Consider the following 26,459-nt stretch of genomic DNA (forward strand, 5'->3'; position numbering starts at 1 on the left):
ACCCCATTCTCCAACCTTCTCCCCATAACCCCTGCCACCCATTGTAATGAAGAATCTATCCATCTCCACCTTAAAAATATCCATTGACTCCACAGCCTGCGTGGCAATGAATTCCACAGATTCACAACCCTCTGACTAAAGAAATTCCTCCTCGTCTCCTTGCTAAAGGTACATCCTTTTATTCTGAGGCTACGGTCTCTGGTCCTAGACTTTCCCACTAGTGGAAACATCCTCTCCACATGCACTCTATCCAGGCCTTTCACTATCTGGTAAATTTCAATGAGCTCATCCCCCACATCTTTCTAAACCTTCGTGAGTACAGGCCCAGTGCCGTCAAACGCTCATCATACATTAACCCAATCATCCCTGGGATCATGGTCTTAAACCTCCTCTGGACCCTCTCCAGCACATCCTCCCTCAGATATGGGGTCCAAAATTGCTCACTATACTCCAAATGCGGTCTGACCAGTGTCTTATTAAGCCTCAGATATGAGTGCCACTTTGTGCACAGCAAGCTCTTTAAAACTGTAATGTGTTAGTGATGATGGATGGGGATGGATAGTCAGAGAGCGTCATCGAGCAATGCAACATAGAAACAGGCCATTCGTCCCAAACAGACCTGCAAATTCCTATCTGTATTAATTCTATCTTCCTTTAACCTTAAAAAAACATTTGGACAGGTACATGAATGGGATTGGTTTAAACGGAGGCAGGCTAGTTTTACAAGAAGAAAAAATGAATGTAGATGCAGCATTTTTTGGCGACATGTGCAAGTTGGGCCGAATGGCCTGTTTCCCAACTGTATTGCTCTTTGATTCTATAATGATGCTGCTTGAGCCATGGAGTTCCTCCAGTGCTTTGTTTCTTTGTAACTCTAGATTTCAGCATCTACAGTCTCTTGTGTCTCGATTGCAACTTTCTATTTACGAGTGAAAACCTCTTGAATATTTTGTGTAGGAAGGAACTGCAGCTGCTGCTTTACACCGAAGATAGACGCAAAATGCTGGAGTAACTCAGTGGGTCGGGCAGTGGGTCGGACAGATAATGTTTCGGGTTGAGAACCTTCTTCAGGTTGATTGTAGTAGGGGAGCGAAAGCTGGAAGAGAGGTGCGGGGGGGGGGGGGGGGGGGGGGGGGGGGGGGGGGGGGGGGGGGGGTTGGGTTGATTAGCGATGAGTGAATGTAGCACCCACATTGGTGTAGCGTAGTCTTTTGCTGATGGACTAAGGTGAGTGAGGAGAGATTTAATGGGAACATGAGGGACATCTTTTCACACAGTGTGTGGCGGTGTGTATAAAACAAGCTGCCAGGGGAAGTAGTTGAGGCAGGAGGATGAGGGGTGATCTTATTGGGGTGTATATAAAATCATGAGAGAAATGGGCAGGGTAAATACACAGAGTATTTTACCCAGAGTTGGGGAATCGAGAACCAGAGACAGGTTTAAGGAGAGAGAGGAAATATTTAATAGGAATCTGAAGGGCATAAAGTTTTCACACAGAGGGTGGTTAGTATATGGAACAACTTACCAGGCAACATTGAAAAGAGATTTCGACAGTAAGGTTTAGAAGGATGTGGGCCAAACATGGGCATGTAGGACCAGCGTAGATAGGGCAGCTTGGTTGGCATGGGCAAGTTGTGCCGAAGGGCCTGTTCTGTGCTGTATGACTCCACGACTCTATGACAGGGGTCGGCAACCTTGTTCTGCATAGGGGCCAGGACGCATGTCTGTAAGCGTATGGGGGAGCCACATCTATCACGTGTACAGATGGATCTCGCCCACATCCCGCCCCAGATGGCAGGCATCAAATCGCGTGTTCAGATAGATCCTGCCCCTTTGAGGACGCCACCCGGAGCACTGGCCCCTAGTTACAGGCGCTCACGAACATGGCGTACCTATGGACCATTGCCTTGGCTCTGTCCTGAAGGCGGTGGCTCAAATACTCGCGCCCACTCATCCCTGGCCTATTGACAACCCCGATCCCGACAGTGGAGCCCAGACACAGAAGGTGCGCGGCCGTGCTGGCGGCTTTGCCGCATCATCCTTGCGTGCTTGCATCGCCCCGACCTCGGACCCGGGAGGTACTGGAGATGATGGAAGTCTGCGGGCCGGATAATTACAGGATTAAAAAAAACGCCTGCGGGTTGGATGGTTTTGGGTTTTGGCCGCATAAGGCCCGGGGGACATAGGTTGTCGACCCCTGCTTGATGACTCCAAGACTAGGGTCATTTAATATTTTAGTGTTCAGGAACACACAGCTTACTGACTCACCAGGAAATGCTAAGCGCCGAGTCACGGTTGACACTGTTGCACTGTAGTTATGCAGGAAGATGACGTCATTCTTGCAAAATTATCTTGTGGTATTTAGGACTGAAAGACTGCCACAATATTTTTTTAAAGGAACTGAAAAAGCCAGTGACTCAAAACATCCTGAAGCAACTGGCAGGAAATTAACAAGGCATATTCGAGCTCCAACCATAATCCAACCAAACAAACATTTCACAAACATACCAGAAGATTGTGGTCAGAATATTAAGGGGTGATTTGGCTTAGCCTTAAAAATCACCATACTTTTTCATCACCATACTTTTAAACAAGCATTTTATGATCTCTTTGTTCCCTTACCATTTTCCCCACATTTAAAGTGTCGCTTAGGGTAATCAAACTTTCACTGCAGGCGGTCTGTGTGTGGGAATTCTCAAGTTCAATTTAATTTTAGAGATAAAGCATGGCCAATGAAATTCCTCGTATGTTGCAAAACATACTTGGCGAATAAAGTGTGATTCTGATTCTGATTCTGAAACAGGCCTACCGACAACCTTTCCAGACACTCTCTTCTCCCTCTCCCATCAGGCCAGACTTTACAGAAGTTTGAAACACCTCCAGATTCCTCCAGATTCAAGGAAAATTTCTTCCCAGCTGCTATTAGACAACTGAACCATCCTATCACCAACCAGAGAGCATCTTCTGACCTCCCATCTAAATCATTGGAGATCCTCAGACTATCTTTAATTGGACTATTATTGGACCTTATCTTTCACTAAACGTTATTCCCCTTATCCTGTAAGTGTACATTGTGGATGGCTTGACTATCAGCATGTATAGTCTTTCTGCTGACTAGATAGCACGCACCATAACAGCTTTTCACTGCACCTAGGTATACGTGACAATAAACTAATCTAAACTAGAACTATGTTATCCCACTTTCGCATCCACTCCCTTCACCTAGGGATGATTTACAGAGCCCAATTAATCGACACCTGCACGTCTTTGGGATGTGGGTAGAAACCCAGGTGGTCACAGGGAGAGCATGCAAACTCCACACAGACAGCGCCCAAGGTCAGGATCGAACCCGGGTTTCTAGCACTGTCAGGCAGCAACTCTACCAGGTGAGCCACGGTGCTGCCCTTGGTTGAATTTGGGAAGATTTGAAATTCCTGGTTTTCAGGTACAGTGCAGCTCCATACTGTTCATTCAGTAACTCCAGACAGTCAGGACTTGGATAAGCAGTGGCACTAATGTTTTGATTGAGAACACTGTGGGTGTACGCCATGACTAATATGCTGGCTGGATTGTATTGATTTAGGATGGATTCAACATGTTGGCTTAAAGGTTGTACCAACTTCCGAAAGACTCTGCTAGCTGCCTAAGTTGTTGACGAAAGAAAATAGTTTGTAATTGTACATCCACCTTCTTAATTTTGTGACATTTTGTGGTACTTTCAAGAGAGAGCTCTTGAAGATGGCGGAGTCAAGGGATATTGGTAGACAGCAGGAACTGGGTACTGATAGTGGATGATCAGCCGTGATCACATTGAATGGCGGTGCTGACTTGAAGTTTCATAGCCAAGTGCCTTTCAATCATGGTCTTTGCACAATACAACATCCCAATAGGTTGAACTAGATCATTGTCCAGATATAGACACAAAGTGCTGTAATAACTCAGCGAGTCGGGCAGCATCTCTAGAGGAAAAGGATGGGTGACGTTTCAGGATGCGACCTTTCTGCTGAGCGAATCAAACATACTCACAAACATGGTGGTACAGCAGTATGCTTCCACAAACATGTTGCCTCTACTGTAAAGCAGCATGGACTGCCTGCGCACATAATATGAACAGTGTAGTAGTAGGCGGAGCCTCTACTAATAAAGCACAACATTGGCTAGTAAGTAAAGTAACCAATCTACACCTTTCCTTGTAGGAATGAAAATGAAACACATCTAAATCAAAGTGACATTTATGAATAAACACGTTATTATGTGATGACTGAATAATATAGTAACCAAAATGCTAATAGTGCACACAGGGAAGTACAGATGGTTCAAACAGAATCCCCGTATCTCAAGGGCGGCCTCCACACCCGTCCCGCGCGCGTACAGTACAAATACGCGTCTCCTCCCTTCACCGGCAAAATAACTGGGGAGCTATGCGGCGAGAGCACTGGTGACCCGGGAGAGGAACATGGAGAGGCTGACAAGTGGGGCACTGAACGTGGTGGTGAGGGTGTAGGGGGCGTAACCAATGTTAGGTCTGCAGCAGCAGGGCGGGAGGGAAGAGACTGTCCGACAGCAGAAGGGCGCGTTGCATCGGGATACGAAACAGTAGGACGTGGTTCCTTCACAGGAAGTTGATGTTGACAGTTGCGTCTGTAGATTCCTCCGTCTGTGCTCACCAGGTATGAGAGGCTCTTTTGCGGGACTGTGGATGTGACCTAAATAGCCATAGCCCTTGTTGGTTCGAAGGAGAACGATTTGCCCACTGGAGAGAGGTTTAAGTGGTTTGCTGGACATCGAAAAATCGCTTCTGGACATCGCGTTTCAGCTGGAGTTATATCTGCACAGCAGGTGGTGAACGAACCTGTGGCTGTAGCAGCTGCTGCGGCACGGGCAGGGTAGCATGGGTGTGTCGAGACATCATGTGTTGGGTCAGAGACCCCAGTATTGGGTCACGGGCGATGTTCCTTAAGTTGAGCAGGTCCAAGTAGACATTGGATTTGGCAAAGTGTGAGCGCTCCATTAAATGTTTGGCGCTCCGGACAGCCCGTTCTGCAAGTCTGTTTGACTGTGGAAATTCAGGACTGCTGGTGACATGGCAAAGTTTGTTGAGCAAAGTTTTTGAAACACTGGTTGGTGAACTGACTGCCGTTATCTGACAGGAGGCGTGCAGGGGCGCCATGCACGGAGAAATAGCGCAACAGCTTTTAGATGATTGCATCTGATGTGACGTTTTGGAGCTGGTCGATTTCGAAACAGCCCGAATATGTGTCAACGAGAACCAGATAATGTTTGCCACGCCACTCGAATATGTCGGTAGCGACCGTGGACCAAGGCAGAGGAGGAACAGGGTGCTGCTTCTGTTGGTGTGGAATCAGGCTGTTGCAGACGGCGCAGGCTTGAACTTTTTCGCGCACATCCCGGGCCAGTAAAACATGCTCTTTGCTTGTAATAAGGTTGCTTTCACGCCGGGGTGGTCCCTGTGGACGGCATCAAAGTATTTGTCCTGTGGAACAGCTGGGATGACTGCTTTGTGACCCTTGATTATGACATCGTCCTGCAGTACCAGTTCATCGCGAACCAGGTAGAATTGGCGAATCGTAAGTGGGGCATGATGTTGTTTATCCCGCCAGCCACACCGGATGACCGAGGACAGTAGTTGAAGAGTTATATCAGCAGCCGTGTGCTCTGCCAGGTTGCTTAGGCATTCTGTATGTATGTATGACACTGTCATTACTGTGAACTGGTCTATCTCAGACAGCTGTTGTTCGCAGGTCGTTCGTGGGGCCCTTGATAGCGTGTCAGCCAGATGCATGTCATTGCCGCTTTTGTAGACTAGGGTAAAATCGAAGTACTGCAGCTGCATCATCATCCGTTGCAGGCGAGCAGGAGCAGCATGAATGGATTTGTTCAGAATGGTGACCAACGGTTGGTGGTCTGTTTCAACCGTCACAGACTTGCCAAAAATGAAGTCCTTGAATTTGGTGCAGGCAAAAACCACGGCAAGTAATTCCTTTTCAATCTGGGCGTAACATTGACAGGGTACGGAAGGCGTAAGCAATAGGTCTGTAGTCTTCTTCGGCGGAGGTCTGTAGGCAGGCAGCTCCCAGTCTATATTGGTATGCAACACACGGAAACGTCACCGGTCGGTTTAAATCAAAATAAGCGTGGGTTGGGGCACTGGACAATTGTAATTTGAGGATTTCAAAAGCTCTCTGGTGTTGTGGGTACCAAACCCAGCAGTGTCTTTGTGAGCCAGTTGTCATAGGGGAGCAGATATTTTGCTGAGGTTGGGAACGGATTTCCCCAAGTAGTTGACCATTCCCAAGAATCTCTGTAAAATCGTAATGTCAGTGGGAGCTGGCATCTCGTTGATGGCAGTGGTCTTGGAGGGGTCCTGTCTGAGGCCATCACTGGTGAATATGTGTCCGACATATTGGATCTCTTTGACACGGAATCTGCATTTTAGAGGGTTGATCTTGAGATGGATGTCTTTAGCACGGTCTAGTATTTTTTTTAAGCAACGAGAATATCGTTGACAATGATGGCGCATGGATCCCCCGCAGATAATTGTTTCATTGTGCATTGGAATACCTCACTGGCAGAATTGATGCCAAAGGGCATCCGCAGAAATTTGTAGCGGCCAAAGAGGGTGCCGAATGTGAGATTGGACGAGTCGGGGTCCAGTGGGAGGCGTGGGTTTGAATCCCACTTCCGACACATTGTTGAGCGAATCAAACATACTCACAAACATGGTACAACGGTATTTATTGAAAGGCATGTATTACATACTACAGCACGTTGCTTCTACTGTACAGTCGCATGGACTACCTGCACACGTCGAGTTGCGATAATATGATCAGTAGTAGTAGTAGTAGGCGGAGCTTCTAATAATACAGCAATTGGTTAATAAGTAAAGTAACCAATCCACACTTTCTTCAGGCTTAGCTCCAGGCCCACAGCCTCCACACTGCAGGCTCCTACACTTTGTGGTCTGATTCTCCTGGGTCCTACTGCTACCCCCCTCCTACAGGGAAACTCAGACTGCCAATTGTCCAGTTATGCTTGCCAATGCTGATGGAGGAATACATGTTGACCAGAATACTGTGGGAACTCCCTTCCTTATATGATATAGGAGCACCCTGTATCCTAGGAGTCAGAGTCAAGTCTCATGCAGGCACCTTTCCAGTTAATTTATCCTAATTGTAAGAACATTTTCTACGTTTAAATTCAGATGCAATATCAAGTGAATAGTGCTTCTGAGTGCTGGAGTAACTCAACGGGTCAGGCAGCATCTGGGGAGGGCATGTATAGGTGATGTTTTAGGTTGGGATCCTTCTTCAGGCTAATTGGAGTGGGGGGGGGGGGGGGGGGGGGGGGGGGGGGATAAAGCTGGAAAACAGGTGAGGGTGAGAAAGCCAGGCAAATTTAGTTTGGTTTAGAGATACAGCGTGGAAACAGGACCTCCAGCCAAATGAGTCTGCGCTGACCAGCGATTACCTCGTACACTAGCACTATCCTACACACTGGGGACAATTTACAATTTGCGGAAAACAATTAACCTACAACCCTGTGCGTCTTTGGAATGTGGGAGCTCATGCTCCCGGAACTGGAGTTCCCGGAGAAAACCCACGCAGTCACGTGGAGAGCGTACAAACTCCGTACAGATAGCATCCACAGTCAGGATGGAACCTGGGTCTCTGGTGCTGTAAGCAGCAACTCTACCATTGTGTCACTGTGCTGCCCACAATGATTGTGATACGTGGACAGTGAATAGTGCATCATGCCATGAGCTCAATGCCCACAAACTTGTCACTTTGTGACTCTGTTCTCTTCTGCCATTGCCTCTCCCACGGACGAATATAGTTACAAATGTTCATGATATTTGCATTTATAACTTCCTGGTTTAGCTTATTTGAGCAGTGCAGGGCCCGTGGACTGTGAAACATCCTTCTAAGGCTCGGATGTTATTCCTTAAAGCGCAGGAAACCTATAGAGGTGTATAAGATCATGAGGGGCATGACAGAGTGATGGCAGTCTCTTTCCCAGGGTTGGGGAATCAAGAACTAGAGGGCTCAGGTTTGAGGTGAGAGGGGAACGCTTGAAGAGGAACCTGAGAGGCAATGTTTTTTATGCCGAGAGTGGTGGGCTTATGGAACAAGCTACCAGACAAAGTGGTTATAGCATGTACGATAGCACTATTTAAAAGACAGTTGGGAAGGTACATAGGAAAGTTGATTAGGAAGGGTGTTAGGGGTTATGGGGAGATGGCAGGAGAATAAGATAGATCAGCTGTGATTGAATGGTGGAGTAGACTTGATGGGACGAATGGCCAAATTCTGCTCCTAGTACTTATGAAGGGTTTGGAGAGATATGCGTCAAATTAGATGGGACATCTTGGTCATGCCAGAGGACCTGTTTCTGCGCTCTATCATCCTTTCAGCAACACCAGCCAAAGCCTAGCTGCCTCAGACACCCTGGAGGATTTTTATTATTCACACTTCCTATCGGGCAATCCCGGATCTATCTGAGACAGCAAGGGGTTTTATCTGTGAGCTGATCTGGCATTCTCAGCTGTGTTGCTGCCTTAGCAGGGAGTGCGACGCTAAGCAGAGACAAGGAATGGTCCTGAGAGAAGGGGAAATATTCAGGCAGCTGGCAGAGTCATGCAGTCATGAGTCACATTTTCCTTAACAATCAGCAGCATATCTTGAAAAGAGCGTAGTATGTTGAGATCCACAAGGCGTGGTACTATGTAAACATGGATTCACCCGCATGGGTTAAGAAATTTAATTAGTGATATGAATGAGTCAGAACAATGTTATTTCAGCTTCTGGTGTCCATTTCACGGCGGTGAACTGATACAGTAAAAATGAGGGCATTTGGCCAGTAAAAATATTGAATAACTATAACATTGTTTATGCTACGTGATGGCTCTTACAAATGTCTACAGATGCTCTGTTGAAAGCATTCTGTCAGGTTGTATACCCACTTGGTTAGGAACAGCTCTGCCAAAGACACTAGAAATTACAGAGCGTTGTAGATGTGGCCCAGTCCATCACACAGACCAGACGTCCCATCATTGACTCAATCTACACTTCACGCTGCCTTGGAGCAGCAGCCACCGTAATCAAAGACTTCACCCACCCTGGTCACCTTGTCCCTGTGTCTGTACGGCAGGTTTGAGAACGACCTCATCTAAGACCGCAAGAAATTGCAGAGAATTCAGATCACATCTCAGACCAGCACCCAAACCAACCTCCCTTCCATCGACTCTATCGACAGCTCACGGCACAGCTACCAGCATAATCAAGGATGCGTCTCACCCCGGTCACTCCCGCTTTTCCTCTCTCCCATCATGCAAGAAGTACGGAAATGTGAAAACACATACCTCCAGACTCAGGGACAGTTTCTTCCGAACAGTTATCAGGCAACTGAACCAATCTATCACCAACTAGAGAGCGGTCCTGAGATGCTATTTACTTCGGCGCAACCTACGCGGCCTGTAACCAGAAATCATCCGGACTACAGGTGAAATTTTTTTCCAGTAATTATCTGGCCCGTAGACTTCCGTCATCTCCGGTATCTCCCGAGGCCGTGGCGCCCAGGAGCGGTGACGCAAGGAGGCCTGTGCTGGCGGCCGCAATGGCGGAGCCACCAAGCATCGAGCAGCGCCGAGCTTTGGCTGTACCGCATCCTGCGCAAAGCCGCCGGCACGTCCGCGCACCTTCTGTGTCTGAGCTTCACTGTCGGGATCAAAGATCCAGTCTATGATCTTTGGTCTGGATCAGGGTTGTCAATAGGTCGGGTCCAAGTGAGTATGAGTGACGTCCTCGAAGGGGCGGGATCCATGTGTACACGTGATAGATGTGGCCCGCCATCCGCTCACAGACATGCGTCCTGGCCCTATGCAGAACAAGGTTGCCGACCCCTGATCTACTTTATTGGATGCCTTGGACTATCTTTAATCAGCCTTTACTAGACTTTATCTTGTGCTGACCATCAGATTAGTTGTAAATTATCCTGCATCTGCATCCACTCCCTACACACTAGGGACAATTTTACAGATGCCAATTAACCTATAAACACATCTTTGGGATGTGAGAGGAAACCGAAGCACCTGGAGGAAACACACAAGGTCACGAGGTGAACCTGCGAACTCCATACAGACAGCATCCAAGGTCGGGATCGAGCCTGGGTCTCTGGCGCTGTGAGGCAGCGGTTCAACCAGCTGCTGCAAGTAACAATCTCATTGTTCCCTCTCTGGTACATATGACAATTAAACACTCTTGACTCTCTTCTGTTGTAGGTCCATCATAGGACGAAGGTTTTTCTTCATCATGGGAACCTTGTACCTTTACAGGTGTATCACCATGTACATCACCACTCTACCTGTGCCTGGAATGCACTTCCAGTGTGCACCAAAGGTAAGCGCTTCTCACTAGGACCAGGATCTCCATGCATTTTAACCACTTATTAATTGTTTAATGAAGTTTTGGTATTTTACTCCCCTTATTTAAGAAATGATGGATTGGCGTGGGAGACTGTCAAGAACAGAGTCACTCGGGCTAATTCCTACAAATCCTAGGGGTTTCCTATCACGAGTGACTGAAGAAATTAAATCTACCATTACCAGAATGCTGCCTGGATTAGAGAGTGGATACAAAATCCTGGAAGAACTCAGCGGGTCAGGCAGCATCCCTAGAAAATATGGACAGGTGACTTCAAGCTGCTGGTCTGAAGAATGGTCTAGACCCAAAACATTACCTATCCATATTCTCCAGGGATCCTGCCTGACCCACTGAGTTACTCCAGCATTTTGTGTTTAAGGAGGAACTGCAGATGCTGGAAAAATCGAAGGTAGACAGAAATGCTGGAGAAACTCAGTGGGTGAGGCAGCGAAGGAATAGGCGACGTTTCGGGTCGAGACTCTTCTTCAGACTGATGACTTTCCTTGGTAAATCAGTCTGTACAGAGTGTGTACATTCTTCCTGTGACCACATGGTTTTCTCCTGGTGCTCTGGTTTTTCTCCAGTGGTGCTTCCCACACTCCAAAGTCATACAGGATTGCAGGTTAAATGGCGTTGATAAAATTGTAAATCGTCCCTAGCGTGTAGGATATTGTTAGTGTACAGGTGATCGATCGCTGGTTGGCGCCGACTCGGTGGAACAAAGTGCTGGTATCTCTAAAGTCTAAAATAAAGTCTGAAAAAAGCATCTGCAATTCCTTGTGTTTAAGAAGGAACTACAGATGCTGGAGAATCGAAGGTACACAAAAAAGCTGGAGAAACTCAGCGGGTGCAGCAGCATCTATGGAGCGAAGGAAATAGGCAACGTTTCGGCCCGAAACTTTGCCTATTTCCTTCGCTCCATAGATGCTGCTGCACCCGCTGAGTTTCTCCAGCTTTTTTGTGTATCTGCAATTCCTTGTTTTCTACATCTCTTTTACAGCATATTAGCTATATGGAAAAGTTGAGCAACTTGTATTGTTTTCTCTGGAGCATCGGCTGCTGAGGGGTGAGCTGATAAAAATATGTAAAATAATGGAGGCATATATAGGGTAGACAGAAATAACCTTTTTCGTAGATGGAAATATCAAAGATTAGCGGGCATGGCTTTATGGTGAGAAGGGCAAAGTTTAAAGGAGTTGTGTGGGGCAAGTTTTGTTTTTACACAGAGAGTTTTGAGAGCATGGAATGTGCTGCCAAAAGTGACATTGGAAAGCAAATATGACAGAGGCTTTTCAATGGGCACATGGATATGCCCAGAGTGGAGGGACATGGATTACATGCAGGCAGAGAGATTAGTTTAACTTGGCATCTTGTTCGGCACAGACTTCGTTAACGGTGGTGAACTCCTGGAAGTCTCGTTGCTGGAGGATTGTGGAAATCAGATCGTTGCGGGTTTTTGGTTTATTTCAAAGATACAGGGCAGAAACAGGCCCTTCGGCCCACCAAATTTGTGCTGACCAGCGATCCCCACACATTTACACTATCCTACACACACTAGGGACAATTTACTCATACATCAAGCAAATCAACCTCCATACCTGTACGTCTTTGGAGTGTGGGAGGAAACCAAACATCTCGGAGAAAACCCACGCGGTCACGGGGAGAACGTACAAACTCTGTACAGACAGCGCCCGTAACCGGGATCGAACCTGGCCCTCCGGCACTGTCAGGCAACAACTCTACTGCTGTGCCACCGTGTCGCCCTCCAATTGGAGAGGAATTATTTGCAGATAAATTTTTGAAGGGTCAGGGAATTAAGGTGTATGGAGTACTTGAAGGTGAGGCCTGTGGCAGATCAGCCCTCAGCTAATTAAATGGTGGGGCAGGCTTAAGGGGCTGAGTGGCTTCACTACTCTTGTTCATGTTTCCTCTTGTTCACTGAGTAGAGCAACACAGTGACGCAACTGGTATAGCCACACAGCGCCAGAGACCCGGGTTCAATCCTCACCTAATTGAGATCAAGAAATTCCTGCTTTTGCTCTGTTTTGCATCAGGTAATCTTCCCCAAACAACAATGGGGAAATTATAAGCTTGTGTTGGTGTTTGACAGAGGGAAACCAGCCCCTCTGATCCCTTTTAAATAGAAACATACATAGAAAAAGGTGCAGGAGGAGGTCACTTGGCCCTTCGAGCTATTTATTGTGATCATGGCTGATCATCCACAATCAGTAACCCGTGCCTGTCTGCTCCCCATATCCCTTGATTCTGCTAGACCCTAGAGTCCTATCTTACTATCTTTTAAATTCATCCAGTGAATTGGCCTCTACTGCCCTCTGTGGCAGAGAATTCCATAAATTCATAACTCTCTGGGTGAAAAAGGTTTTTCTCACCTCAGTTTTAAATGGCCTCCCCTTTATTCTTAGACTGTGGCCCTTGGATCTGGACTCCCCCAACATTGGGAACATTTTTCCTGCATCTAGCTTGTCCAGGCCTTTTATAATTTTATATGTTTTTATAAGATACCCACTCCGGTGGGCGGCGCGACTCTGGTCAGCAGCGGCCTCTGCAGTCTGTCCGCGTTTTATTATTTTCTGTCTGTGTTTAAATGTAGTTTTTGTTATTTTTTGTTGGGGTGTGTGTGTGGGGGGTGGGGGGGGGTGGGAGGGGGCTGGGAAACTTTTTTAAATCTCTCCCTGCGCTGGAGACCCGACCTTTTCTCGTCGGGTTTCCGTTGTCGTTGGGGCCGCAACGAGGAGCGGCCTCCAACAGGAAGAAGCCGGGGACTCTGGTGCTACGACTCACCGTCACCGTCGCGGGGCTGGCCGAGTCCGGAGCGGGTGGAGCGGTGGAGGAGCGCTGCTGCTGCTGCTGCTGCTGCTGCTACCGGAGAGTCGGAGGCTCCAACGGCAGGTCTGTGGACGGCGGCACCGAGAGCCCGCGGCTCCCTGTAGGGAGACCGCTTTTCAGGGCTCTCGCAACAGCGACTTCCCCCGCCCGAGTTGCGGGGTTGAAGAGCTCCTGGAGCGGGGCCTAACATCACCGCCCCGCGCGGCTTGGAATGGCCGCGGGACTCTGCGAGCGCACGCCGGGGGCTCTAACAGCAAGACCCGGTGTGCGACCTTGCATCACCCGGCGTGGCTTTAATGGCCGCGGGACAATCGCCATCGCCAGCCGGGGGCTTTGACTTTGACTGACATCGGGGGGGGGGGGGGAGAGAGTGCAGTGGAGAGATAAGTTTTTTTGGCCTTCCATCACAGCGATGTGATGGATGTTTATGTAAATTATGTTGTGTCTTGGGTCTATGTGTTTGTAATGTATGGCTGCAGAAACGGCATTTCGTTTGGACCTCAAGGGGTCCAAATGACAATTAAATGTATCTTGTATCTTGTATCTTGTATCATCCTTCTAAATTCCAGTGAATACAAGCCCAGTCTTTCCAATCTTTCCTCATATTAGTCCCGCAATCCAGGGGATTAACCTCGTGAACCTACGCTGCACTGCCTCAATAGCAAGGATGTCCTTCCTCAAATTAGGAGACCAAAACTGCACACAGTACTTCATATGTTGTCTCACCAGGGCCCTATACAACTTAACTCATTGCCCTCTAGATTTAGACTCCTCTGGCCTGGCCAAAGACTATGTCCATCCATAGAAACATAGAAAATAGGTGCAGGAGTAGGCCATTCGGCCCTTCGAGCCTGCACCGCCATTCAATATGATCATGGCTGATCATCCAACTCAGTATCCTGTACCTGCCTTCTCTCCATGCCCCCTGATCCCTTTAGCCACAAGGGCCACATCTAACTCCCTCTTAAATATAGCCAATGAACTGGTCTCAACTACCTTCTGTGGCAGAGAATTCCAGAGATTCACCACTCTCTGTGTGAAAAATGTTTTTCTCATCTCGGTCCTAAAAGATTTCCACCTTATCCTTAAACTGTGACCCCTTGTTCTGGACTTCCCCAACATCGGGAACAATCTTCCTGCATCTAGCCTGTCCAACCCCTTAAGAATTTTGTAAGTTTCTATAAGATTCCCCCTCAAATTTCTAAATTCTAGTGAGTACAAACCAAGTCTATCCAGTCTTTCTTCGTATGTCTATGCCATCATAATTTTATAAACCTCTATCAGGTCATTGCCCAAAATTCTTCATTCAAGGGAAAACAGTTCCAGCCTCTCCCGTCTCTCCTAATCATTCAAGCCTTGCAGTCTCGGCAACATTCCTGTAAATATTTTCTCCTGAGCTCAATCCCATCGTACGACAACCAGAACTGCACGCAATATTCCAGGCTACTGTTTTCACCAATGTCTTGTACATCTGTCACTTGGTGTCCCAATGTATATTTCAAAAGATACCTTTTGAAAATATATACAGGAAATACATTACAGAAAGTGTGTACCCTTCTTTAAATTAATTAAGTCATCAAATCAATAAATTTATTGGGCCAACAAACCTTTGCAAACTATCTACAATATTGTGCCATTCCCATTCCTCTTTTCAGTGTCTGGGCTCACTAAAAAAGAATGATCATGGCATATCACATGGCAGGAAGGATTTAGTACCTTTTAGTTGAGATGAAAGGAAAGGTTTATGAGGAGCAAAAGAGCGCTCTGGGCAAAACCAGTGTTGTAAATTTCTTTAAATAACTTTAATTTGATCTTTTCTCAGTGTTGGCAGTTGGCTCTGTAACATTTTGTTCATAAAATATAACCAAAACATGGCTGGGGATGCAATAATACATCTAAAATGTTTATTCTTTAAACTTTAAGATAGAGCACGGATACAGGCCCTTCAACCGAGTCCGTGCCGACCAGCGATCCCCGTATACTAGTGCTATCCTACACACTAGGGACAATTTACAATTTTATCAAAGCCAATCAACCTACAAACCCGTACATCTTTGGAGTGTGGGAGGAAACCGGAGCACCCGGAGAAAACCCACACGGGTCACAGGGAGAACGTGCAAACTCCATACAGACAGCACCCGTAGTCAGGATCGAACCCGGTTCTCTGGAGCTGTAACGCAGCAACTTTACCGCTGCACCATCGTGCCGCCCCATTGTTTTGTCAGTGGCATACTGAATTGATGCTGTCATTCATTTGTGGTTAGGGTTCACAGCACGTTAAACAACGTTAAAAAGGCCTAATATCTGGGGTTCTTAAAACTAAAGACAGCTTACGTTAACCTTTGCAAACTCTATGAAACAGACATGCTGACATTGCCAAAAGCAAACTCCCACAAACATTGGAAATGTGAAATGCAAACAGAAAATGCTGAATGCTCCCAGCAGATCAGCAAATAACAGTGCACAATGTAGCAAGCTTTCAAGCCAAAGATCTTTAGTTCAAAAAAATTCTGGAATATTATACTAGTTATCAGTATTGGTGAAGAAACTACCAGAGCACATTTAAAAACTAGACACAAGGAACTTCAAGAGCTTTAACCTTGAGCAAAAAACTCAAAATGCTGGAGGAACTCAGACACAAAACGTCTATCCATGTCCTCCAGGGATGCTGTGTAGGAAGGAACTGCAGATGTTGGTTTATGCTGAAGATAGACACATAGTGCTGTAATAACTCAGCAGGTCAGACAGCATCTCTGGCGAAGAAGGATGGGTGACGTTTCAGGATGGGTCTGTAGAAGGGTTCTGACCTGAAACGTCACCCATCCTTTTTCTCCAGAGATGCTGCCTGACTCGCTGAGTTCCTCCAGCACTTTGTGGGTTTTTTTAGACATTAAAAACTCGTCTGGTTCTCGAAATGTCCATCAAGGAAGGATATCAGCTGTTCTTCCTTGACCTGGATCTAAACATGACTAGATCTGTAGAAATGTGGCTGATTCTTAACTCCCAAGCCAAGGCATTCAGTCGAGGGTCAATTAAGAATGGCCAATAAATGTTGACTTGGGCTTCATCCCAACCAACAGTAAGTACAGGCGTCACTGCTCTACAAGCTGCTATGGGAGGATCAACAATTTGTTGAAAGACTCCCTTTGTTTTAATTAAGACTTTTGGTTCCCAGGTGCCAGGAGTTGTTGGCTCCTGACTGGCGCCTGCCCTTCTGCAGGAATATGTGCTGATAATGCACTGTGGTTTGGTACAGTCACTGGAAAGAATCTATAAGGAAATGCTCATCATCATAGTGGGCTAGACTGGTACATGGATAGGACATGTTTGGAGAGATACGGGCCAAACGCAGGCAAGGTGTGACTTGTTTAGCTGGGACATGGCCTGTTTCCACACTGTATCACTGTATGACTATGACCATTGGGCATGGAGGGAGGTAGAATATAAGGCAATGCAAAGGTTATGCCATGTTGACATAATATAAATATTGTAAGCAAACATACTGATAATGCGTGGTACAATGAATGATGGCAGAAAAATGCCCACCACTGTAAGTGCAAATTTTATGATTCAATTAAAAATAAACATATTTATTGTCATTGCACAAGTACAGTGAGGTACAGTACAGTGAAGAACTTGATTACAGCAGCATTACATAGACTCAGACAGCACACAAAAACATTACACTACATTAATTACACATAAATTATACAAGACTGCAAAAAATAGAATGTTTAAAAAAACTAATCAGGAGTGCAAAAGCACAATTAGAAAACAAGTCCATGGCAATAAAAGAGGTATAATTTAGTTTAGAGATACAACATGGAAACAGACCCTTCAACTAACCGAATCCAAACTGATCATCGATCACTTATAACTCTAGTTCACTGTCATCCCACCATTTCATCCCCTCCCTATACACTGAGGACAATTAACCTACAAAAAATAGTTTGCAGTATTCCGCTGCTGTGGTATGATTAGGATGTGCAGGTACTAAGGGCGGTAGAGTTGCTGCCTTACAGCGAGATTCCTGGGTTCGATCCAGACAACGGGTGCTGTCTGTATGAAGTTTGTATGATCTCCCTGTGGCTTTTCTCCAGGTGCTCTGGGTTTCTTCCATATTCCAAAGATGTACAGGTCTGTAGGTTAATTGGCTTTGGTAAAATTATCCCTAGTGTGTAGGATAGTGGTAGTGTATGGGGTGATTGCTGGTCAGCATGTAGGATTGAGCCGTAGAATCTTTTTCCGTGCCATATCTCTCGTCTAAAGGTCAGTTCAAGAGTCTAGCAAAGTGGCTGTTCTTGCACTGAGTACTGTGGGATATCAGGCTTCTGTACCTCCTGCCTGATGACAACAATGAGAAGAGGGCATGGGCCGGATGGTGGGAATCCTTGATGATATGTCCACTGGGTGGCGCCTTCAGTCATGGCAGCCTCACCAATGGTCTGTCTGTCTTTCCGTCTCTTTTGTTATTTTTAGTGTGTTTTGTTTTATGTGGTGGGTGGGTGGGGATGTGGGTAGGAGAAACTTCTTTTCAATCCCCTACTTTGCTGGAGTTGCGATTGTTTTCCGGATCGTATCTCCGGTCGCTCTGCGGCCAAACATCATGGAGCTGGCGGCCTTGCTCGAGACTGACTTTGAGCCCCACCACGGGGCCGTGGACTTACCATCGGAGCCTGCGATCCCTTGCCTGGGATCAACGCTCCAACCCCGGCCTGTGGATTTCAACATTGATGAGCTCACATTCTCGGGTAGAGACCGATGACGGGAAGCTCCAAAGTCGCAGGAGGTACGACTAGCCCCGACCCGGGGTCCGATCGCCCGGCGCTGGGAGTTGAGATCCCCCCGATGCGGGAGCTTGATTGCCCCGACGCGGAGGGCTCGCCCGCCGGCTACGGGATCCAAGATCGCCCTGACAACTGGCTTGAAAGGCTTGAGGCCCCTGACTGTAGGAGAACAAAGAAGGGAAGAGATTGAACTTTTTTTTCACCTTCCATCACAGTGAGAAATGTGGAGGAGTTGCTTTGGTGGATGTTTATGTTAAAATTCATTTTGTGTGTTTTGTTGCTTTTTATTAGTATGACTTTACGGCAAATTAAATTCCTCGTACGTTGCAAAACATACTTGGCTAATAAAGTATGATTATGATAGATCCTGCCTAATTGCGGCAGCACCTCTTGCAGATGTTTTTAATGGTGGGGAGGGCTGTGCCCATGATAGACTGAGCTGATTTCACCACTTGCCTCTTGTGTTCCTAAGCAATGGAAATGTTCTAGCAGGCCACGATGCAACCAGTCGGGATGGTTTGTAACATTTGTAGAAGTTAGTGAGAGTATTCGGTGACATGCCCATTTTTTTTAAACCTCAACGAAAGCAGAGATGCTGACGCACTTTCTTTGCGATTACATCAATGCGCAAGGCCCAAGAAATCATCCGAGATGTTAACCCACCGGAATTTAAAATGAATAAATCTTCCCCCACCGATCCACCAATGAAAACTGGCACGTGGTCTCCTGGCTTCCCCTTTCTGAAGTCAACAATGATATCCTTGGTTTCATTGATGTTGAGCATGAGGTTGTTGTGTCACCACTCTCCCAAGTGTTCTATCTGTCGCCTGTGGGCTGGCTCATCACGGCCCATGATTCAGCTGACTAATGTGGTGTTGCCAGCGAATGTACTGAAGGCACTGGAGCTGTGCGTAGCCACATGGTCCTGAGTGCAGAGAGAGTAGATAGAGCAGGAGGACACGCACGCAGTCTGGGGTGCACCTGTTTTGATAGTCAGTGAGGAGGAGACATTGTTACTGATGGAGGTCTGCCGATGAGGACGGCAACGACTCAGTTACAAAGGCTGGTAGAGAGGCCCAGCTTGGTGATGAGTTTGGAAGGGGTGGTATTGTTGAAGACTCATCTGTTGACAATGGACAGGCCCATGTATCCCTGTCATCCAGATAGCCCAGAGCAACTGCAAGTCAGAATTTCATTGTTCTCTCTGGGACATATGACAATAAAACACTCTTGACTCTTGAGTGGAGAGCCAGTGAAATAAATATTAACTTCCCCACTCAGCTGGTGTCCCTTGTATCGAATCAAAGTGGTGGAGGAACTCGATGAGTCGGGTAGCATCTGTGGAGGGAATGGATAAATTACAGTTTGGGTTGACCCCTCCATTCCCTCGACAGACGCTGCCTGACCCGCTGAGTTTCCCCAGCAATAGACAATAGACAACAGGTGCAGGAGTAGGCCATTTGGCCCTTCGAGCCAGCACCGCCATTCAATGTGATCATGGCTGATCATTCACATTCAATACCTCGTTCCTGCCTTCTCCCCATATCCCCTGACCGCTATCTTTAAGAGCCGTATCTAGCTCTCTCTAGAAAGTGGCCAGAGAACCGGCCTCCACCGGCCTCTGAGGCAGAGAATTCCACAGACTCACAACTCTCTGTGTGAAAAAGTGTTTCCTCATCTCCGTTCTAAATGGCTTATCCCTTATTCTTAAACTGTGGCCCCTGGTTCTGGACTCCCCCAACTTTGTGTTCTTCTCAAGATTCGTGCTTCTGCAGTTCCTTCTATCTCCAGCACATATGCCTTGAATATTTTTGTTGAAAACTGTTGAACAAACAGACAATTTATTATGGTGAATGGGACCATAATACCAACAGCAATGTTAACTCAGCAGGACAGGCAGCATCTCTGGAGAGAAGGATTCCTTCTCTCCAGAGATGCTGCCTGTCCCGCTGAGTTACTCCACCCTTGTGTGTCTATCTCCGGTTTAAACCAGCGTCTGCAGTTCCTTCTTACACAGCAATGTTAACTGATACTTGAAGATCGATGGGTAGCTGTCACCTTTGGGACATGTTGCACGGTTCATCACTGTAACATCATTGTACCGTGCTTGCAGCTTCAGTTTTAAATCTCAATAAACTGATGTGTTTTTGTCCTCATGACCTGATTAAGTTACAAGGCACAAGAGAAACAGAGTACACTAGAAGTCTGTTTAATTTTGAAAACAAAGGAACAATTCACAGTTTAAGTTCCAACTGAGCAATTGAGTCTAAGGTGGATGTGCCGTTTTTTAATTGAATATAATGCAAGGAATTCCACGGATGACTAACTGTTGTTAAATTAAGCAACATACTCTTTTATTTAATTTTTACTGCTGTGCTAGTATATTGTTGGTCGGCACGGACTTGGTGGGCTGAATGGCCTGTTTCCACACCATATTTCTAAACTAAACTAAAATAAACTAGTTTCCAGTGGGGATACCTGATGTTGTAATCAGACCATGGTGACTGAACCTGCTTGGTCGTGGGGTGATTTAAGAACTTTGAACAGTACAGCCCACAACGCCTGTGCCGACCAGGGGCGAAAGGGCCGGATCCTGTGCTGTACTGTTTGACTACCTTGCAAGGAGTCTGCAAAATGTCTCACCCATTGTTTTCTTCTCTTGCAGCTGTATGGGGACTCTCAGGCCAAACTGCAACGAATCTTAAAGCTGATATCCGGTGGAGGGCTTTCCATTACGGGGTCACACATTATGTGTGGAGACTTTCTCTACAGTGGTCACACTGTAATGTTGACCATCACTTACTTGTTTATAAAAGAATGTAAGTGGTTGCTGTGTGGGAATAGCTGGTGATCTTATAACTTGGGCTGCTGCACGGGTGGAGATGCATTGGTGCTCTGGCGCATTGTCCCAGGATGTAGTGTCGTGAAATGTATGTTTGCATGTCTGACTTTTCATGTAAATTCCTAATTTGCCAGGGGACAAGCAGATCCAAGCATTGTCCTAGGATGGTTAAAAAGTGTCCTTCATAGACCGTGCTGGACATTAAGGGTCCAAGGCCAGATCATCTACCAGGAATGATTTTAACCAATTTCCTAATTTTTAGATGTGGAAGACTGATTTCTTAGTTTGGTTTAGTTTTGCGATACAGCGCGGCCCACAGAGTCTACAGCGACCAGCAATCACCTGTATACTAGTTCTATCCTACGCATTAGAGATAATTTACCGAAGCCAATTAACCTACAAACCTTCACGTCTTTGTTGTGTGGGAGGAAACCGGAACACTCGGAGTCACAGGGAGAATGTGCAAACTCTGTACAGACAGCACTGTAGTCAGGATTGAACCCGAGTCTCTGGTGCAGATAGGCAGCAACTCTACCACTGTGCCGCTTTCTCCTATTTATGTTTACAATAGCCCTGTAATTAAATTAGTGCCAAAGTCCCAATTCTAGATTTTGTATTAATTAATGTTGAGAATAGAAGAGACTTCCTTATTCTGAAATAAAATAACTGCATTTGAGATTGAACAACTGATTCTACATTATCCTTCCCTTCCTCGCTTCCTTTCAATGCTACGAACTGACCCATCGCATACTCAGCTGGCCAGGCAGATTGAAGAAGGATCCCAACCCCAAATGTTGCCTTCCTTTCCTTCCGCAAATGATGCCTAACCCATTGAATTATTCTAGCACTTTGTACTTTGCTTTAGATTCTATAGTTCCTTGTGTCTCCATTTACATTATCAAAAGCTGCCCAAACCCAGTGAAGCCTGTAGCGTTAGTCCTTACTATATACAGCGCAGACTCTTTCTTGAAAGACAAGACCAGTAGGCAACTGAACAGTTCGAGCTGCTTCCTGACCATTCACTGGCATTCCTATCATGCACTTCACTTAAGTAGCAACACTAGGGTATGAATGGTATTCCTTGGAGCACAGGAGGCTAGCGTGGGATCTTATAGAAGTGTTTAAAATCAAGAGGGGAATAGATAGGATGAATGCGCAGAGTCTGTTCGCCATGGTAGGGCAATCAAAAACAAGAGGCCACGTGTTTAAGGTAAGAGCAGCAAGATTTAATATGAACCTGAGGAGCAAGTTCAGTTTAATGTCACGTATACCGAGGTTCCGTGAAAAGCTTTTGTTGCGTGCTAACCAGTCAGCGAAAAGGCAATACATGATTACAATCGAGCCATCCACTCCTATGATAAAGGGAATAACATGAATAACATTCAGTGCAAGATGAAGTCCAGTATAGTCCGATCAAAAGATGGTCCAAGGGCCTCTCTTGATGTAGATGGTAGCTCGGGACTGCTCTCTAATTGTTGGTAGGATGGTTCAGTTGTAAACTAAACCTAAGATTATGCTTCAGTCTATCTGCATGTGCTGTCTGCATCCTCCCATGCGTCTCCCCTTCATGCTGTGGCAATAGGGCAAACAATGTGTCATGTTGTGGAAAATGATGCTTCTTCTTCTAGCGTATGGCGTGCACAGCCTAAAGTTGTACGACAACTTGTTCTATTTGATCGTATTTGATTGTGCACGCTGGGTTGATTGCATTCGTCGAAACAGGGCGGATCACGTGAAGGTTGCAATCTCCCACCCCTGGAAAATGATGCAATAGAACAGTAAGTAGAGTTGCACCACAACACAGAAAATATGGAATAGCACAGTGACAACAAAACCAATTTCATTGTTTCTTTTTACAAAAAATCCACACAGGCATCCATGGCTGCACATGGGCCCATTTAATTGCCACCTATCAGGAGTTCAGTTTAGTTCAGTTTAGTTTATTGTTACGTGTACCAAGGTACAGTAAAAAGCTTTTGTTGCGTGCTTTCCAGTCAGCAGAAAAATGGAACATGATTATAGTTGAGCCATTTGCAGTGTAGATACATGATAAGGGAATAACGTTTAGTGCAAGGTATAGCCAGCAAAGTCCGATCAAGGATAGTCTGAGGGTGACCAATGAGGTAGATAGTAGTTCAGCGTTGCTCTCTGGTTGTGGTAGGATGATTCAGTTGCCTGAATACAGCTTGGAAGAAACTATTTCTACATCTGGGGGTGTGCATTTTCACACATTTTGCCTGATGGGAGAGTGGAGGTGGGAGTGGCCAGGGGGCCTGTTTCCGTGCTGTAAGACTATGACTCTACAAAGTAAATGATTGAATTAAGCAACAGGTCAATTGGCAGTATATTGGCAGGCAGATTGTGGCCCGTTTTGCCCTCTTCTTCTATATGTTCAATTGCTTGTAACGCATTTACAGGTTATTTGTGTTTATTTCATTGCTCTATATGTTGGAAGGCTTTTTTGCAGCCAGTTACCAGAACATAATGGTTTTTGCTAAATTCTTCAATATTGCAGAACATTCTGTGACTTGTCTGTAGCTACATTTCCATATCCTGATATTTTCCAGATGGTATACATTAATGTATTGCACCACACACCGCTCTCGAGAAAGCTAAGTTCTGATGAGAAGCAGCTGCAATCATTTGATATAAGTTTAAACAACAGGGGATAATAGTAATGCAAGATTTTATTCCATGCTCAAAACCAACTGGCCTTAAGCCTGGGAGAGACCTGACGCATGAGGTGGCACGGTGGCACAGCAGTAGAGCTGCTGCCTCTCACTGCCTACCAGAGACTCAAACTCAGAGACCCTGGTTCGATCCTGACCTCGGATGCTCGGATGTTTGCCCGTTCTCTGTCCCAAAGACGTGCAGGTTTATAGGTTAATTCATTCTGTAAATTGTCCTTGGTGTGTAGGATGGAACTAGTGTACAGGTGATCCAAGGTCTGGGTGGGCCCAAGAGCCTGTTACCACACTGTATCTCCAAACTAAAGGTACTTTAATATTGAACAAATATTTAAATCTTTTGACTGGAGAATGTTTGAAAACTGAGATCAGTTGACTGACCGACAAACAACTCTTATTTATTTATTTTTATTTCTATCTTTTTATTTATTTTATATTCCTAGTGAGCAGGGAGTGGATGCGTAAGTGGGATAACGTAGGACTAGTGTACGGGTGATCAATGGTCGGTGTGGATTTGGTTGCGGATGGGTCTGCTTCCACACTGTATCTCCAATCCATAGTAAGCTAAATGAGGAATACAGCCATTTCCTGCTGCTCTGATACAATTAGAAATAAAATTCATTATATTCAGAGAGTTTGAACTTCCTGCCCATAAGTATTTCACACTCTGGCTCTGGAACTAATTTTGCGGCTCCCCCACATGCTTCCCCTTACAAACCCTGAGGAGCCAATGATCATATTTGGTGATGCAGTTGCCCAGTTGCCAGCAACACAAATGTTGTTCCATTGGCAAACATTCATCTGTGAGCTCTGAGCCATGAAACTCTTCGAACACAGATAGGATAGCTGCAAACACCGACTCACTTGACCAGGATCCTCACTTCGTATAAGCAGACAGTGGCAGAACTCTGACCTCATTTATTGCTTGCTTATCCCCGGGGAGTTAAGGCTGACACTGGTCCAAGATGACTACATGCAATTCAGTACAGTTTGTGACACGGAGGCATGTTAGAATCTCTGATACAATGAGTAGATACACAAGGATATTCAACCCTGCTCTTCAATGCTTTTCCCTGCTTTCTGACTTTATTTTTGTCTTTATTGTTACGTTGCAATGGGCACAACCAACATAAGTGTGTGTAGTCGTGTTATAGTTCCCAGAGGTAGCAATTGCTGATATGCAGGTGTAAGATTTTAATTATAAAGATTAACTGGAATAATCAAATTATTCATCTGGACATTGGAAGTAAAGTACACTGATTTTCCGGCAAAGTTGGTTCCAGAGCCTTTCTGGATTACCCATTTTGCCGGACCAACAGAGGCCACGGCCTTAGGGGGCCGAGATACCGCAAAGTAGGCCATGGAAGTCGGCTATGGGAACAGATCTGCCGGCTGTGGTCGGGCCAGAGTTCCGGAGCCCTGGCCATAGGGGGCAAATTTGACCTGCCGATCAGCACAGAAGTCACAATGAGATTGAGTTTGGCCGCCTCACCCAGCCTTAGGCGCCACATTTTCGGGGGGGATTTCAGAAGGAGATTTTGCCCATCTTAAAAGGAGGGGTGGATCACCAGTTGCCAGAAATTCGGCATTGGATCAGTCATGGGGAAATATTTGATACAATATTTGTTGTATCTGCACAGTACCATAATGTTGCAAAGTTGAAAATTACATAAATGCACAAATTTGAACAATATTTCACATATTAACACAAGTGCCAGTGCTTCGTAGTGTAATTTAGGTGTGGGATATTTCTCCATACTTTTTTCTAACATCCAAGACATGTGATATCCAAAATAACCTTCTCACCCACCTTTTCAACCACATTTGTCCAAAGAACTGCAGATGCTGTTCATTCACAGAAAAAGCAGCTTTTAGTAATGCTAAAGACTCAAATTGAATGCTGCTTAAAGATTTCATCATTATAAATTTGCATTCTTTGTCAGATGTTGTGCAAGACTACATTAATATACTGATAGTTACTCTACTGCAAAGTACCAACCCAACACTGATGCTTCTTGCATCATCAATGCTGCCACCAAAGTCGACTTATTGTGCCCAGACTAGGAATTGTAAATGCTGGTTTGCAAAAAAAAATACACAAAAGTGCTGGAGTAACTTAAATGCTGGAGCAGCATCTCTAGAGGACATGCACAGGCAAAATTCTCAGGTTGAATCTGACGAAGGGTCTCAACCTAAAATGTTGTCTATTCATGTCCTCCAAAGATGTTGCCTAACCTGCTGATTTACACCAGCACTTTGTGTCTTTAACCCATTTTTACTGTGTCTACCTATATGTACGCACCTTGAACTGCTGTTCATACATTACATGGGGATGTGAACGGCATCTCTTGGATACCCCAGACACGCGAGGGGACCTGGTCACCTGGCCTCAACATCCTTGCCTCAGGGATCATTCCAGACTGCACCTGCTATTCTAGGCAACATCTCCAAGTTCACCGGTCACTGATGGATTAGGCACATCAACGATCCTCTTCCCCAGTCAACACTCCATTCACTTCTAAATCAGCTAACTAGGTCAAGCAGAATAGGTACAGATACATATCTGCACTGCAGGCTTTCCCCAAGGTACAGAGCTGTGTCCCAGAGAAAGCTCCTGGCAATTCCTGCAGGAACACCGAGCTATAACACTGGAGGTTCTTTGTCAGGGTAGCCAACAATCCTGTATTAGAAGGGATGTCCTGTTTACAGTGGAAAATTGTCTCCCTCTGTTCAAAGCAACATCCTCTCCCTTGCGTGTCGGAAGGAATGCGGATGCTGGTTTAGACCAAAGATAGACATAAAATGCTGGAGTAACACAGCGGGACAGGCAGTATCTCTGGAGAGAAGGAATGGGTGA

General features: G+C 46.0%; 1 protein-coding gene across 3 annotated transcripts in view; it reads left to right on the forward strand.

Moving 5' to 3' along the window:
- The window catches only part of sgms2a (sphingomyelin synthase 2a), a 117,237-nt gene that overhangs the window by 79,111 nt on the left and 11,667 nt on the right, over positions 1-26,459 (forward strand). Inside the window, exons 1-3 of one of the 3 annotated variants that reach the window (XM_055641894.1) lie at positions 9,370-9,519; positions 10,298-10,415; positions 20,739-20,892. In XM_055641894.1, coding sequence (XP_055497869.1) covers positions 9,461-9,519; positions 10,298-10,415; positions 20,739-20,892 — 331 coding nt within the window. In that variant the 5' untranslated portion in view covers positions 9,370-9,460. Of the gene's footprint in view, positions 1-9,369; positions 9,520-9,591; positions 9,803-10,297; positions 10,416-20,738; positions 20,893-26,459 lie in introns of those variants that run through there. The other 2 variants (XM_055641904.1, XM_055641886.1) reach the window with 2 other exon arrangements.

This window comes from Leucoraja erinacea, chromosome 1 (assembly GCF_028641065.1).
Source record: "Leucoraja erinacea ecotype New England chromosome 1, Leri_hhj_1, whole genome shotgun sequence".
Classification (NCBI taxonomy): Eukaryota; Metazoa; Chordata; class Chondrichthyes; order Rajiformes; family Rajidae; genus Leucoraja; species Leucoraja erinaceus.